Source organism: Gorilla gorilla, chromosome 9, assembly GCF_029281585.2.
Source record: "Gorilla gorilla gorilla isolate KB3781 chromosome 9, NHGRI_mGorGor1-v2.1_pri, whole genome shotgun sequence".
Classification (NCBI taxonomy): domain Eukaryota; kingdom Metazoa; phylum Chordata; class Mammalia; order Primates; family Hominidae; genus Gorilla; species Gorilla gorilla.
This window is the reverse complement of record NC_073233.2, coordinates 14,457,991-14,473,421: the sequence shown is the minus strand read 5'-3', so window position 1 is coordinate 14,473,421 and position 15,431 is coordinate 14,457,991. Positions and strand designations below refer to the sequence as shown.

At 54.5% G+C, this 15,431-nt stretch overlaps 2 protein-coding genes across 3 annotated transcripts in view; one reads left to right on the top strand and one right to left on the bottom strand.

Moving 5' to 3' along the window:
• Positions 1 to 4,052, top strand: part of RIC3 (RIC3 acetylcholine receptor chaperone) — a 75,719-nt gene extending 71,667 nt beyond the window's left edge. The window contains exon 9 of the transcript XR_008669938.2: positions 3,915 to 4,052. The gene's annotated coding sequence lies outside the window, so the exon portion shown is untranslated. The remainder of the gene's footprint in view (positions 1 to 3,914) is intronic.
• Positions 1 to 15,431, bottom strand: part of TUB (TUB bipartite transcription factor) — an 87,163-nt gene that overhangs the window by 8,287 nt on the left and 63,445 nt on the right. For both annotated transcript variants that reach the window (XM_031007706.3, XM_004050647.5), the window contains exons 2-8: positions 8,408 to 8,459; positions 7,837 to 7,999; positions 3,885 to 4,028; positions 2,408 to 2,575; positions 1,290 to 1,411; positions 639 to 836; positions 238 to 350 (exon numbers count right to left, since the gene is read on the bottom strand). In XM_031007706.3, the coding sequence (XP_030863566.3) occupies positions 238 to 350; positions 639 to 836; positions 1,290 to 1,411; positions 2,408 to 2,575; positions 3,885 to 4,028; positions 7,837 to 7,999; positions 8,408 to 8,459 (960 nt within the window). The remainder of the gene's footprint in view (positions 1 to 237; positions 351 to 638; positions 837 to 1,289; positions 1,412 to 2,407; positions 2,576 to 3,884; positions 4,029 to 7,836; positions 8,000 to 8,407; positions 8,460 to 15,431) is intronic.

The following is a 15,431-nucleotide window of genomic DNA, read 5'->3' as shown; positions in this document are numbered from 1 at the left end:
GGCCTGCACCCACCTCCTGGGAACAGCTTGGGGTCGGGTGTGTGAGTCCCATCTCCAAGTCTGGCTCTAGGCTGGCATAGACATAGGCCTCCAGTTGGATGTGATTATCAGAGAGGATCCTGGGGGAGTATCCATCCCTGGCCTAGATCTCCTTCAGGAAGATTCAGGCCCTCTACAGACAGCTTGCCCCTGCCCCTCCCTCCCACTCCCGCCTGCTTCCTGGGGGAATGCTAGTACCGCAGTTTCCCGATATAGCTGTCCCCTCCTCGAGACAAGTCTGTTGGGTCCACAGAGATGAGGTAATTGGAAGTTTTACTCTTCTTTCTCTTCCTTCCCGCCAGGAGGAACACCTTGGGGAGTGGAATGAGGTCATATTCCAGACTCAGCCTCTGGTCTGCACACAGTCATGAGAGCCACTCACACAGACTCTCTCCCTTGCGTCAGCTCCCAAACGCACATATGTGCACACACACAAATGCCCTGGAAAACACAAAGATGTGCACAGACCAGACACGAAGGCAGTTTCTTTGAGGAACTGAGAGGTCAGTGGTAGACATGAGACTTCCAGTCACATTTCAGCCCCTAGGACTTCAAAGGGCTGTAAAGCCTAGATGATAACATGCCCAGACCAGCCTTACCTTCTTCCCATCCTCACGGTCCAGGTGCAGAAAGTAGGTGGGGTACATGCCCCGGTCCATCCCTTTCTTGTCCCGAGTGATGCGGCATTTGATGGTGATACCCTGGGGGGCTGGCCTCAGTGCAAACTCCTCAAGATCCTGGACCTCAACATCCACTGGTTGCTCTGGAGCTGTTGGGCTAGGGGCTGAGGCTGCCTCCTATGGGGATGCAGAATAGGTGCCTGAGCCCCAAGGACCCTAAGCAGCCCAAATTGGTGGTCTGGGATCCAAATCTGCCTCCTAATGTGGCGGTGGGAGAGAGGGAAGGATCCTGGGATTGGGGCCTGGCCAGCCTGGGCCTGGGGTCAGAAGCTATCTTCCCAGCCCTGCCCTCAACAGTTCCTAGAGGTGGAGACGGGAGATACGGGAGGTCCTCAGAGGTCATCCTGTCCAACTGCATCTCCCCCCATACATCACCCTGCTGGCCTAGCTGAAGAGGTTAGGAGGCAAGGTAGAGGGACTTAAGAGGCCAGCAGAGAAGCTCCTAAAGGCATATGAGTCCAGCCCCAACCCCAAGAAAGCCAGCTCCCCATCATCTCTTCACATGCACTCCAACTCTAACGGATGAGCAGTCCTCCAAAAACTGCTGTGGATGCAGACTCACTCACTCACCCTGACGGACTTCCTGCTAGTAGCAGAGCTGGGGCGGGTGTTACTATTTAGCTGGGAGGAGCTGGAGCTATTCTCCTCCTCATCCTCCTCATCCTCTTCAAAGCTCATGCTGCTGGAGATGCCTGGGCCAAGGAGAGAATAAGAAGGGATGAATGAGGAGAAGTCTACCCTGCCCCTGAAATACACATGGTCACATACTCATGTTCAGACACTGACTCACCTGTACCCCCACAAACTTATGCACACACTCTTAGCCATATCTACACATACAGACTCACATTCACACACATATTTCCACACATGTCCAGATATACAAGGATATTCTCTCAGGTACACACATGAGCTGGGGCTGGCCACAATCCTCAGGATATATCCCCACCACCCAGTTTCAGCTCAGTCCCTACATTACCCCACTACCTAGCAGCCACCCTGCCACTGTCTCTTGTGTATCAAGGCCTGCACTGAGCTCACCTTGAACTGGGAATCTCCATTTCTGACCTCAGGCCTATTAGAGGCCTTGGCTGGCATAGACCACGGAATCTGCCAGGGCACAGGCCTCAGCTCCTTCCTCAGCCTAATGTGGAGGGGACCCACTGACTCCTCATCTTTGCCCTGAGCTTCTATCTCAGCTGTCCTCCCGCCTGCCATTCCCTGGGAATGCCATCCCCATCCTCAAGTTGTCTCAAAGTCCTTTGTACAGGAAGCCATCCTTGATTAGATTCCTCACAATGTGTGGCACTGCCAGGCTTCTTCCCTCTGCCACCCTGCACCAGGGGCTCCCTAGGGCAGGGCTTGTGGTGGGAAAACTGAACAGCAGGTTTCCAGGGAGGATCTACCCCGTCTCTTGGTATCCTGGCCCTGCTCCCAGTAGCTCAGCAAACATATGGGAAACTTCTTGCAAAAGGAAAAGGAAATCTGCCCCCAAATCAGGGCCTCCCTGGGGCCTTAGCAGGGGCCCTGCCTAAGAGTTTCTCATTTGTCTCCGAAGTGTGCCCCACCCTCACCCACCATTGCCAGGGAGGGGTTTGGACACAGGAAGGCCATGCCCCCAGAGAAAGGTGCATCTGAGAACCTGGGACTGAGTTTTGGGGGTATCACTGGGCCCCCATGGGGCTCACCCTTCCTCTGCATCGTGGCACGGAGATCCTGCCCGCTGGGCCGTTCGCCCCCACCAGCTGCCGTCTCCCCTGCGTCCTGGGCGTGGTCTGACTGGCCCACAGTCAGGATCTGCACTGGGCCTTGGGCCTCAGACTTGTCTTCTGCCAGTGCTGCTGGCCCGCTGGTGCCTGCAGGCCACGGACACGCCTGAGTTACATCCAGGAGGAGGAGAGGAGGGCCTGGATTCTCAGACGTCCATGAAGGGGATGAGGGAAGAGTGGGGAGACCCTCTGCAAAACTTTATTTGCAAAACTGATTTTTATAAAACTAATGATTGCACCAGCCTGTTAACAACTGGTAAGCTACTAAGGGATGTGGGCTTCATTTCTTCTGCTCTTCCCCCAAATTAATTGCCGAGGGTTGGTTTACAATACCTCACGTCCTTAAAGCAGATGGCAGCCATCTACAAAACCAACTGCACAGTGGAAAAAACAAGATGGAGAACAAGGACTGATCCAGACCATAGGCAAGGCCAGCAATCATTCATGGACACGGCCAGCTACAAGTGATCAATGCTGGTGTTTTCTTTCACAAATATACACAACATACACACATGCAGTAACTCACATACATCATTAAGAACATGGGCCCCTTGAAAACGATTGCAGTTGGCATACACTCGCCTTCCCAAATGGAGCATCTCCCATCCTACGTCAGCTTTCCTGCCCGTTACCACAGAGCTTCAGCAACAGAAGCAAGGCCTGACCCACACAGGTGGCAGCCACCCTGGCCGCCTACTGAGCTATGCCCAGAGTGCTCGGCCAGCTCCAGAAGCCCATGGCCTGTGACACATCACTGTCCAACCGTGACGTAGTGGCCTGGAAACCACTGTCCATGAACAAAAGTTGAGGAAACGGGGTGTGTAGCCAAGAGACAGGACCTGGGGCAGGTACCACCAATCACTGTCCTTGATCTTTAGGGGTCTTTTCTGGAGAAAGAGGAGCAGAGGGAACAGACTGGTCTGTGGTTCAGAGGGTGGAACCTGGAGTAGAATATGGAGTCAAGGCAAGTCCACGTTATACGAAGAGCTGACGGCGAGGGCTGCACAAGGATGGGGCAAGCTGCCTGGGAAGCAGTCAGCCCCCAGTGCAGCGAGTGTCCTAGTCCAGGCTGGGTGAGATCCTCCTTGAGGGGTCATGATAAAGGGTGCTCAGGCCAAGGTAGCTGAGGTGGGGGACGGTGGTTCTGGGCCACAGCTGAGCAGGACTTCACTTCCTGGCAGTGTGGTGGGCATGCCCACACCCAGAGGCAGCCCAGGCACCTCCCAAGCTAGATGAGGCCTGTGAGCCACCTGAGGGGGTGCCTAGAGTGGCAGTCTGTGTCTTCCCTGAGGCTGTTCATCCTATCCCTCCCCTGCAAGTCAGGAGGACAAACCTTCCCCAGCCCTACAGTGGAGGCCAGGCCTGCTGGGGAGGGCTGTAGAGAATGTGAGCTGACCTTTGTGCTTTCCCTTCTTCTCCTTCCTAGCGGCGCCACCCTGGCCCCCTGCTGTGGCTGCCGCCTTGGTTCTCTTGGCTGAAGCTGGTGCTGTTGGGCGCGTGGCTCCCAGCTGCACACTGGCGAGTGAGTCGGCCTCTTGAACTGCTCAGGAAACATCCCCAGATGGAGAGAGAGAAACAGGCAGTGGGTGAGACCAGAGCTCCCACCTGAACACAGTCCCCAGCACAGCATTGTTGACTGCACCCCGAGTCCCACCAGGGCCCCTGTACCACTCCTACAGCCCACAGGATCAGGCCCACTCATCTCTACTAGGCAAAGATTCCAGGGCAGGCCCAGCTGGAAGGAGGCGGCACCCCCAGCCCAGTGTAATCAAGTCAACAGCCAGACCAAAACCTGTGATCAGCCAACAAAGTGCACACTCAAAGTTCTGGGCCACCAAACCATACTGAGCCTGAACAGGGGCAGGGAGAATGTCTGAGAGGATATGGCCATTGAAGATGGGGAAGAGAGAACAAAGGCTGCATCTTCTGGAAGAGACCACAACCAGGGCAAGCACTCCAGGGAGCCTACGAGGGGACTCTGCGGGGATGAGCCCATGGGAGGCTGGGGTGTAGGAGTGCTCAGAACAACAACTCTGGGACACAAGAAGCTACAAGCACCAACAGTGAGGTCTCAGAAGGGTCCCAGCTGGTGGCCTCCAAATTCTCCATACTGCAGAACCCCAATCTGCTCAAAATCCTTGAATGGCTTCTGATTGCTCTTAAGCTGAAGACCAACATTCTCTCCCTTCCCCTAGGTCTAAACACATACTCCCCACCTCTGGGGCACCAAGAGTTGCAGCCACACCAGGCTGGTCTGTTGCCTCACATGCACCGCACTCCCTCTTGCCACAGGGCCCTTGCTCCTGCTGCCTGCACTGCCCTCCCCCTCGCCCCCCTCAGTGATCAACTCCCACTCATCCTGCAGATTTCAGCTTGGATGTCACCTCCCGAGGGACGCTGTGCCTGCCTCCCTCGTCAGAGCAGGTGTTGTCCTCTACTCACAGAATTTGGCTTCCTTCCACAAAGCACCCCCGTGACCATCTGTTTAACATTGTCTCTCCACCTAGACTGTAAGGTCCATGAAAGCAGGGACCACACCCATTTGTGCTCACTTGGGACCTACAGCCTCTAATCCAGAGCCTGACACAAACCTCAATAAATATTTAAGAACTGAATGAATGTGTAACATGAATGAGTATAGCCAGCAGGTCAAAAACCAGGATAAACTGTGAGGTCTGATGTATATCAGACTCCCTCCTTTTCCTCTTGGAATGATCCCCTGAATTTAACGCCTGTAGCCAGTAGAGGGCAGACAGGGAGGCAACTAATGCTGTAGGCGGGGTGGGAGTGGCCTGGAAACACCAGTTCCTGGGTAAGCCACGCGTGTGTGCAGCAGCCTCCCCAGAGCTTTGTCCACCATTTGAACCTGGACAAAGACTGGGCCCCTAGAGAAGCAGTAGGCACCTCCCAGAAATCAAATGTCACATGTTCAAATGTCCTCTGTGAAAAAGGTCGTGGAGGCCCAGCCCACTCTGGAATGTCAGGGAATAGCAATTCCCTGATTTTGGACCTTGGAACACACCATGGCTCCTTCGAGTTCCAAAGCCCTAAGACAGAGAAGTTTCCCCATTTTATAATGGAGGAAACAGATCCAGAGAGGGTAAATGGCTTGCCCCAGTCACAAGCGAGCAGGTAACTAACTGGTAGTGGCATGACCAGAAACTATCTTTTTCTTTTTTTTTTCTTGCTGGATTGCAGTGGCACGATCATAGCTCACTGCAGTCTTGAACTCCTGGGCTCAAGTGATCCTCCTACGTAGCTGGGACTACAGGCACGTGTCACCACACCCTGCTAATTTTTTTTAAAGGTGGGGTCTCACTATGTTACCCAGGCTAGTCCTGAACTTCTGCCCTCAAGCAATCCTCCTGCCTTGGCCTCCCAAAGTGTTGGGATTACAGGTATGAGCCACCTAGCACAGAAACTGTCTTTTGACTTCAGTCCTGCACTTACGCCAGAGGCGCTAGTTGTACCACAGTCTTTCTGATGTCCTGACATTATCTGGAACACAGCTGCCAAGAAATACCTTCCAAAATGACTGCACGTCAATGACCTCTCACGATGTTGGCCTCTGGCACAAATTGGCAGGGCCCACAATCCTGGGTGCAGGCCCCTATTATGTATGCAGCCTCACTCGCCCAGGTGCCAGGCTTGGCAGAGCTGGGGCTGTGATGCCACACAGCCACAGGCCACACGCCATATGACCCAGAACATTGGCCACCTTCCTGGCAGGGTACCACTACCACCCTTGGGATGGCACTCACAAAGGAAGTGCAGGAGGTGGCTGCCAGCAAAGGGTGGGGCTGGGGCCAGCTCTGTGAGGAGCAGCTGGGGCTGCCTCTGTGAGACAGCTGGGCTGAGGTCCCTGGTCCCCTTTTCTGAAGGCCTCTCAAGTAGAGTACAGACATACCAGGTATGGCCAGGGTGCTGAACTGACACACACACAGGGGAATTAGCATGAAGGAGCTTTTCATGAGGGAGTCAACACAATATGGAGGAGAGACCATTTGGCGTCTGTTAGGTCTGGGTTCAAATTCTAGCCCTGCTGCTCACTAGCAGAGTACTATGAGCAGGTCACTGAGCCCCTCAGAGCCCACATCCTTACTGATGATGTGGGGATAATGAGTTCCTGTGAGGATGAAACAAGATAATGCAGGTAAAGCCTCTAGCACTGTACTTAGCCACTGGCAGATGTACAGCCAGCCTTTGTTAGAAGAAACGGAGTGGGCTTCCTCGGAGGATACACATGCACACAGAGGGGACCGAGCCTGTATGGTGTGCCCAGCCGCAAACTGGGCACCAGGCAAATGAGACTCACCTGCTGCCCTCCAATGTGCAGACAAAGGGCTCAGGGAGCTATGGGTCAGTGGAACCCAGAGAAGAACCTAAAATACTGCGAGGCAGCATATGGGCCAGCAGTTAGATGAAGAAGCTTAGCCCTGAGGTGAGGCAACTACCAGTAGTTCGATGTATCTGGAGGCTCCAGGTCATAAAGAAGCCACAGAAGGAGGGGAGCACCACGACTGCTAAGGTTCTTCCTAACCGTAAAAGCCAGATGCCTGCAACCTTTTTAGAATTACTATTTGATGAAGTAGCAGCCTGGATTACTAGCACCAGCAGGGGGCAGTGGAGACTGAGTCTGAGTCCTCCTTTCAAGCTCAGAGAACCCAACCCCTCAGTCTGGCCTGGCCTACTCTTAACCTAACCCAAGCAGGAGGGAGGGTCCTGAGAACAGAGATGTGCTGAAGCCATCTCTGGAGATGTGCTCTCTCCAGGATGAGCTGCAGAGAATTTCTCCCAACTGGGCTCTGCCGAGACCTGGAACATTTAAGGATGGGAGCTGGAGGCTCCAGGTCACTACAGCTCTTAAGGAGTTGTGAGCCAGAGAGAGGGATCTGCAAGTGAGAAGCCAGGCAGACACGGTGCAGAGAGGGAAGGAAACAGGTGTTTGTACTGAGACACTGGTTGATATGGGGCAGGACAGTGAGACGGATTCCTCTCAGAATGTAGAATACTGGTGGGGAGCAGGTCATCTACTCTTAGAAGCTACCTCCTGCACTCAGTGAAATGCTCCAGATCAAAACTTGGACTTCTGAACTCCTGGCCTCATAAAAGGTTTAGGCTTCTGGCCTCAGTGCCTGATTCAGGAGGTGTCAGCTGGAGCATACACAGGCGCCCAAGGCTACAGGTCCACCTTCCCTCTGCCCTCCCTACTCAGCTGTCTGCCTGGGCTGGAAGCCATACATAGCCTGGGCATCCCCCGTCAGGACCAGTCCGCACCTGCCTAGGTGGGCAGGAAGTGACGGGCTCCCCGAAGCAGTGACGGAATGTGGGCAGCAGGCAAGGTATACCTTGGTAGCTGGTGCTGCCACTGCTGCTGAGGTAGGACTCCACCAGGGGGGCTTGTTCCTCTGACTGCCGGGCCCGCCGGCTCCGGGGCCGCCCATCTGCATTGGCCTGCACCATCAGGGGCTCCTGGCGCTTCTTCTTCTGCTTCTGCTCCAGCAGGGCCCGCTATGGAGGCACAGAGGTTGGCTGACCCACTGCCTCCACCAGGAAGGGCGGGCTCCCAGTTATCGGGGGGTCCACAGCCCACCTTGGGCCAAGGCCCCATGTCCTTGGCACCCCAACACTTGGGGTCCAGGAAAGGGAGGCAAAACAGGGCCCAGGTGGCTGCCTTGGCAGGATCACAGCACAGCCAGCCCTCCAACTGCAGTCACCCAGCTGCCTGAAGGCAGGAGCCCATGTGCCGCGGCAGGGTTAGTGCTGAGCTGGGAGAGAGTGCACCTCTCTTCTTCCACATGGGAATCCCATCCCCCAATCAGACGGGATCATCCAGGGAAGATGGGACAGCCCTGCCCCTCTGCTCTCAGAGATCCCAGCCCAGACTCTTCCCTTCTACCCGGCCCCAGGCCTACTCACCTGCCGATCAAGCTTCTGCTGCCTCAGGTTTCTGCCCTCATCATCTAAGACACTGCAGAGCGAAAGAGGGGTTTTCAGGGCTTGCCCGTGAGGTGCCAGGATATAGCCCAGAGCCCACCCCCAGCATATCTGGGCCCGTTAAACCCATCCCATCATGGCTGCTGGGACTCAGTGAGCCCACATGTTAGGAGGAGGAAGGGTGGAGCCTGCCATCTTGAAACCAGCTTGAACCAAAAGGGCTTGAGCTGCCACTTTGGAAGCCTGCTAGGACCCCTGTTTCCCCAAGGACTCCCCAGTAAATACTGGATGAGACCCTCCCCTCAGATCCCTGAGCAGGGCCGGGCCTGACTGAGATCCAAGAGAACTATCCAGAGGCATCCCAGCAACAGGCCAGGCCCGAGGCCAGGCTTCAAACAAACCCAGGGGGCTGCTCCCTCCAGCTCCCTACTGGGATCTCACCAGCCCCAGCCTTTTCCTTCCTTTCCACCATTCTAGAGGAGGCTGCGTCCTCTGGGGCAGACCCTTTCCCCATCCGTTGAAAGCAAACTCCTAGCTTTCCAGGTGGGCAGAGTAGAGTGCTGACTTTGTCTACTCCCCTTCCCCACTTAAAGAGGTCAGAGGGTCCTCCTTCTCATTTGAGAGAATGAAGCTAAGAGACCAACCAGTCCCTCAGCCTACAGGGTTTGGGCCACACAGAGGTGTCTGCAGGGTGGACACAACGCATCAATGTACAGCCCAGCAACCAGCTACTAGGTCCTTCCCGGGCTGCAGACATGGCACAGGCAGCCCTGGGGACATCAAATTCTTGAGCCCCACCAGTCTTGGGACAGGGAGCCTCATCTCACCCACACTGGCCATGCCTCTGAGGAAGGCAGGGCACAAGTAGGGAACTGGTAACTCAAATCACTTAGCTTTGTGCTAGCCAGAGACACATGCATGAGACCTAGGCCCAAATGCTATAAAGGCCAAGGTGTGGACAGCTGCATGAGGTGAGGTTGGCGCCTGAGGATCTGAGCTCTGGGAAGCCCCAGGCGGCCCTGGCCCAGTTATTCTGAAGCTGCCCCTGAACCAGACTGTGTCCGGGTACCTGCACCGGCGTGCCCGAGTGCATTAGGTTTGTGGGAGGCCGTAAGGAAGTGTGTGAATATCTCATGTGTGCACATATGCACGCAGACACCTGTGAAGAAGTGGGTGTGCTTGTGTGAAGGTGAGCGCAGTGTGCGTGCAAAGGGGAAACATGAGGTCACATCACCCTGAGGACAAAGTGAAGCCACTTTCACCTCCTCCGGATGGCTAGCCCTTTCTAGCTGCAACAATCATTGACCACCTACATGAGCCTTAAACTACTTGCACCTCCAAGGGAGCCAGTCAGAGGGTAGAAGGAAGCCCCCATATCACAGACTGCCCACCACCTTGGCCACGATCTATGAGGACTATGCATGTTTTTTAACTAGCAGGTGTCCTGCCTACTTGACATCTGGGAAGGTCTTTCCTTGTACCCACGAGCTGCTCTGCATGTCAGAGGAGCCCCAACTGTGATCTGGGGCTGTGTGCAGAACAGCCTCATTCACCAAACCCTCAGCTGCCAGAGCACAGGAGAAAACACCGCTCAAGAGCCATACTTCTAGGCCTTGGTCTTCTTGAAACAGCCCATCTGCCTAAGAGGGCACAGCTGCATTTGGGGCTCCCTGAGGGCACTGCCAGGACCACAGGATGCAACCAGGTCCCTAAATATTCCAGCTGGCTGAGAGGCTGGGCATCCCATTGTGGAAGGCACGCACCCAGGCTGGAGGACTGCAGTGAAGACTTCTGAAGAAAGGGTTCAGGACCAGAGCGCAAAATGCCTGAGGGCCCTGCCAGGCCTGAGAGGCTACAACCCTCCCATCTCTACAGCTCAAGCCAACAGCCTGACTGAATAAGCAAAGTCAAAGCATTTGCCCACAGACGGACTTGAAAGGGTCAGACCCGAACACCAGTGTCCCCCGTGGTCAGCCACACGCACAGTGCATACACATCACAACTTTCAGGACACACGTGAAAAATGCAGACTAAGCTCTGTACAGTGGCCCCTGGCTGACAGGAGCAACAGGGTCTGGAATCCAACTGTGCTCCCTCCGCTTGCCAAGCTCTGTGCCTGGGCACAGGGCAGCTATAAACCCCACTGTCATAAGCCAGTGGCCTGGCCCCTGTGCAACCTCCACAAGACAGTGCTGGCTTCCCTTTGTGCCAGCAGGAGGGGCCATTCCACAGTTTTCTAGGTTGTTGCAAGCAACTCACACTTTCAGAGGGCAGGGACTGGGCAGTCACCTGGGCCATCCCCAGCCCTGGGCTTGGCTGAGCAAGACAAAGAAGATGACTTCCATGGTGCTGACGCTCACATCTAGAGTCATTTAGAAAAGGGGACATCCAGCTGAGAGGTAAGACTCACATCAGCAATGCCACCTCCGGAAATGCTGGGTCACAGCAGCTGCTCAACTGACAAAAGGTATTTCCAGCCATAGTGGCCTCACTGCCCAGTGCCTTTTAATGCTCTCATCCATGCAGGGGGCACATTTCCCTACCAGAGGCCACCATCCCACTGCCATGGACTATGCACAGTTATGCCAGAGGCAGGAGGCTGCTTTCCATGAAAACATTCCTTTCTCCTCCTCTGCCTCCACCTCCATTTCCTGATGGGGGAGAATGATAAAGAGCCACAGGCTTCGGTGACCCTGATTACTAGGTAAGATAACAGGTAGAAAGGACTTAACCACTGGCCTTCAGAGAAATATGGATGAACACAAGGGCTAGGCTACTGAAAAGAGGCTCCAGAAACCTCAGACATCCCCAAAGTACCTAGAGAGCCACCTACCACCTCACCCACCAGCAGGCACGTGCAAGCACACAGAAGGAAAGGAGCATGCACAGCTGGGGGGCGGCCACCGGGGAGAAGCCACCTGTGCCTGCTGAGCAAGACCCAGCTAGGAGGGTCTACACTAAATCTACTAAAATGGGGAGGCTCTGAGAGTGGGCACGATTCCTGGTAAAGCAGTGTTCTAGAAGAGCTGCAAGGGGACGAGATGGGACCACGATTACCTAGCAGTGACAAGCTTGTACCAGGTGGGTGTTCCTAGCTAACGACAAGTGCGCAACAACTCTCCCTGGTGAATAACAAAGAATCCCCAGCCAACAGCAGCTGTTGTGGAGACCAAGGGCAACCGCGATGGCTGTCTCCAGGAAGAGCAGAACCAAAAGCTCCCCTGGCTTCCTCAATAGGCCCAGTTCCCTTCTCCGCCCCCACCCAGATGGCCCTTCCTCCTCATCTCCACCCCAGCACCATTCCTAAGGCATCTTCCTTTCTCACCGACACTTCCCCAGCCTGCCTGTTTCTGATGGGCACTGTTCTAGGCTGACCTAAACGATAACCACACAAGGAGACAGTAATGGTTTTTTAATGACTTCAGCTCCAATTATGGAATAACTGCCAAGCCCAGGCTGCCAGCTGCAGCCCCGCCAGGAGACTCAGACAAGAGACAGGGCGCTGATGGATAGGTCTTTCAGCTGACCCTGGAGTCTCCTACATCACGGGCACCTCCTGCTGGGGGCCTGAACAGGGAGGCTCAGGAAAGCCACTGGCTCATGAGGGCAGAGAAACCCAGGCTTCAGTGTCCACCAATCCATCTGCTCAGTCCAGCACCAACGAGGTGGCAGCTTCACCTCCCAGGGAGCCTGCCCCTCTACATCCACTCACTTCCCCCAAGGCACCCCACAGATATCAGAGCAGTCATCCACGATTGACAACAAGGGGCAAGGACACAAGGACAATTCTGTGCCCTGGAAAAGCACACACAGCCAACATCCTCTAGCCTCTTTCCGAACTCCCTCTCTTCAGAGACTACCTTACATGCTCCAGCTACTCCATCAGTACTAACCAGAGGCCCAGGGGTCAGGGAATCTAGGGACAGACCCAACCCTCTGGACACACTTTCCATGTTGACTTCACCTTCTCCTCTTCCTGCCCTCATTCTTTCCCCTCAGTCACAGTGGAAGCTACCCCTGCTGGACCCAGGAAATCACAGATGTGGGCTGTCAGGAGAGGAAAGGCCACCAGGGCATCTGGCTGCAACCCTGTGCCCCTGGCTGCAACCCTGGACCCCCAGCAAGTCCAGATCTGTGGCTTCTGTTGCCTGGCAGCTTACTGGGACACAGTGGGAACCAGTGCAGCTCCAGAAGGCAGAGGACCACACTGCTCACAGGAGTTCCAGCCTCCCAGGATGTGCCGTCCCCATTCCAACCAGCAGTTCCCAAATTTATCAGGTGCATTCAAACTGCTGGCGGGACTAAGCCCTGACTTGGTCATTCAGAAGTGCTGGGGAACATCCCCCAGAATCAACCCACTCCTCTCTCCCTTTGTAAAAGCAAGTGCCATGGGTGATTCTAATGCTCAGCCATGCAAATGCGACCACGAGCCACAGCTGGTGATCTCTAAAGAACAACAAGAAAATCAGGGAGTCGTTATAAGGCTGCCAGAAGTAAAGTGGTGGGTCCAAGTGCCCAGGGCACCTCGGAGGCCGAACCTAGCAGCAGAACGGAAGGAGTCAGGAGTCCCATTACTCCCTAGAAAACAAAGTTAGGAAGTGGTGGGAGGATCCTAACAAGGGCCAGAAGGAGGGGGAACCCGGAGACTTGCTTAGGTTCAACCTAAGGAAGAACTTAAAAGAAATCACAGCCATCTGATGGGAGGCCGTGTGGCAGGGATGCTACAGGGAGCATCCACACGGAGAACTAGATGACCTGCAAGGGCTCTTCCAGTCTGAGATTCTCTGTGACCTACAGAATGCATTTCAAGCAGTGCTCCAGGAGGTCCCATGGTGATGTGAGAGTACTGTATCCCTCAGGTGTGCTTAGAAGCCAGGTGTGGGGCTGGGAAAGCCAAGGAAGCCCTAGAGGCTATCCGGGGATGCCACTTTGATTCAAAGAAGTGGACGTCTTGTCTGTGCTGGGGACATGACCAGGAACCAGATAAGTTCCCTGATCTCAATTAGTTCATGACCAAGTGCGAGAAACACCAGGCAATGGCCTCAGGACCATGAAGACAAGGGCACTGAGGACGGGGCCACCCCAATCCCACCCAGCATAGTCCTCCAATACGCCGTGGGCCGCAGTCCTTCCTGACTCTCACTGCTCCACTTACAACTTATAAAAGGCTGTAAATGTACTAAGGGCATTTAATATTCCTCAAGAACACAGGTAAAGAGAAACTGGCAGAATTAGAAATTATTAGTACTAACAGAAACAAAAGACAAAAAAATTCCAATTGTTAAACTTTATAAACTCAATGGCTCCCTTTGAACTCAGAATGTGAGATTAATCCATGATCATTACACACTGAGCCAAAATTACCCATAAGAAGATTATCACCAACTATCATTTCTCTAAAGAAAATAAGCTGGGCCCAGGGAATGCAAGGTGTAACCATTAGAGAGGGAGTAAAACCCTCACCAGCAGAACTAGCAAGAAGCCAGCCAACCCCTCTCTCCCAAACCAAATGCCACATTCCAGCTCTGACATGCTGTGACATTAGGGAAACCTCACACCAGTCAAAGCACGTGCATGCCACCCCCTGCCCCCACTCCCATCTGCAAGTAAAATGCTTTGTCTGTCTTCTGCCCCAGTTTTCTCTGTGATCAGACAGCATGTGGCTTTGACTGCAATCAGCAGCCCAGTTAATGCAAGAGGCAATTTGAATCTCCTCCTCTCAGCCCAAGTCTCCCATTTTGGAAGTCTGCACCCCAATTCCAGTGCTTTCCCACACTCCGTGCGTGCCCAGAAAGACCCCAGCAGGGCAGGGGGGATCCTGGCAACTGTTGACATAGCCTGCCTCCAGCTACACACCCCCCTCTCTACAACAGAACGAGGAGGTGGAGTGACAGGCATGGGGAAAGCAAGCAGTGCAGGGCTATAAGGGTGTTGAGATGCTCCTCGGGGCCAGGCTTCTATGCTTCAGGGCTGAGTCTGCGGCCCAGGAAAGGAATTGGAGGGGTGGGGGTGGAGGGGAGATAGTAGTTGGACCTGGGCTGAGGCAAGTGCCAAATCACTCCTTGCAGGATGCCAGGGCCCTAGGCACTTGCTAAAACAGGGTCATTTCCTAGAGACAATTCTACCTTCCTGGGCCACCTTTCCCAGGAACAGGCTTAAGCCATTCCGTTTGAGGCATATTTTCTCTAAGACCCCTGCACACTCTCTACAAGTTGCTTTAGTCCCTGGCTCCCTGGGAGAAGCTTTCTAGAACCATGTCTTGGCCTGGCCCAACCTCCAGTTTGCCAGATCCTAAACACGTCATAATCTCCACAGCCATAAGTGCTGCCCCTCCCACCCTCCTCAGTCCATGGCCACCACCCCGCCATCTGGACCCCCACACACAGGTACTTCCACAGCACCGGAGTCCACTCAGCCCACAAGCACTGCCCAGGCACCTCTGCCGCGTGGCTAGAAAAGGTTGATGACACTCTATGGGGCTGCACTGTCTTCTAGAAGGTCCTCAGCCCACATGTGCCAAGAAAAGCCAGGATCCTCCAGAAACTACCTGTGCCCCAGCCTGGACGTCTGTCTGGCGCAGCAGCTCTTCTGAGTCAGCACAGCCCCAGTCCCTGGTTCCATGATGGAAACAGCTCCCTAATCCATGTGAGACTGAAGTGTGACTACATGTGTCTGCAGGAGAGCCTGTGGGTGACTTGTATGTGCGCACGTGTGAGGGTGTTGCTGGTGGTTGTGGGGAGAGACACAAAATAACCTGGAAACCCCTGAATCCCCCACAGGAGCTGAGATTAGAGGTAACAATTCTCAAGAGAAACCCTGAGTTCCCAGGCCACGTGCCTGTTTTCAGAAGGATCTGCTTTTAACAAGCCTTGGGCGGTTTCAGCTGGTTTCCATTTGGGACGCTGTCTGGACAGACTCAGAGAAGAGCCCTGTCAGAACTATTTTCTGTCAGTGACTGGTATGAGGCTCTAACAGAGAGCAAGCTGTGTTACAAGGCGGGACCTGA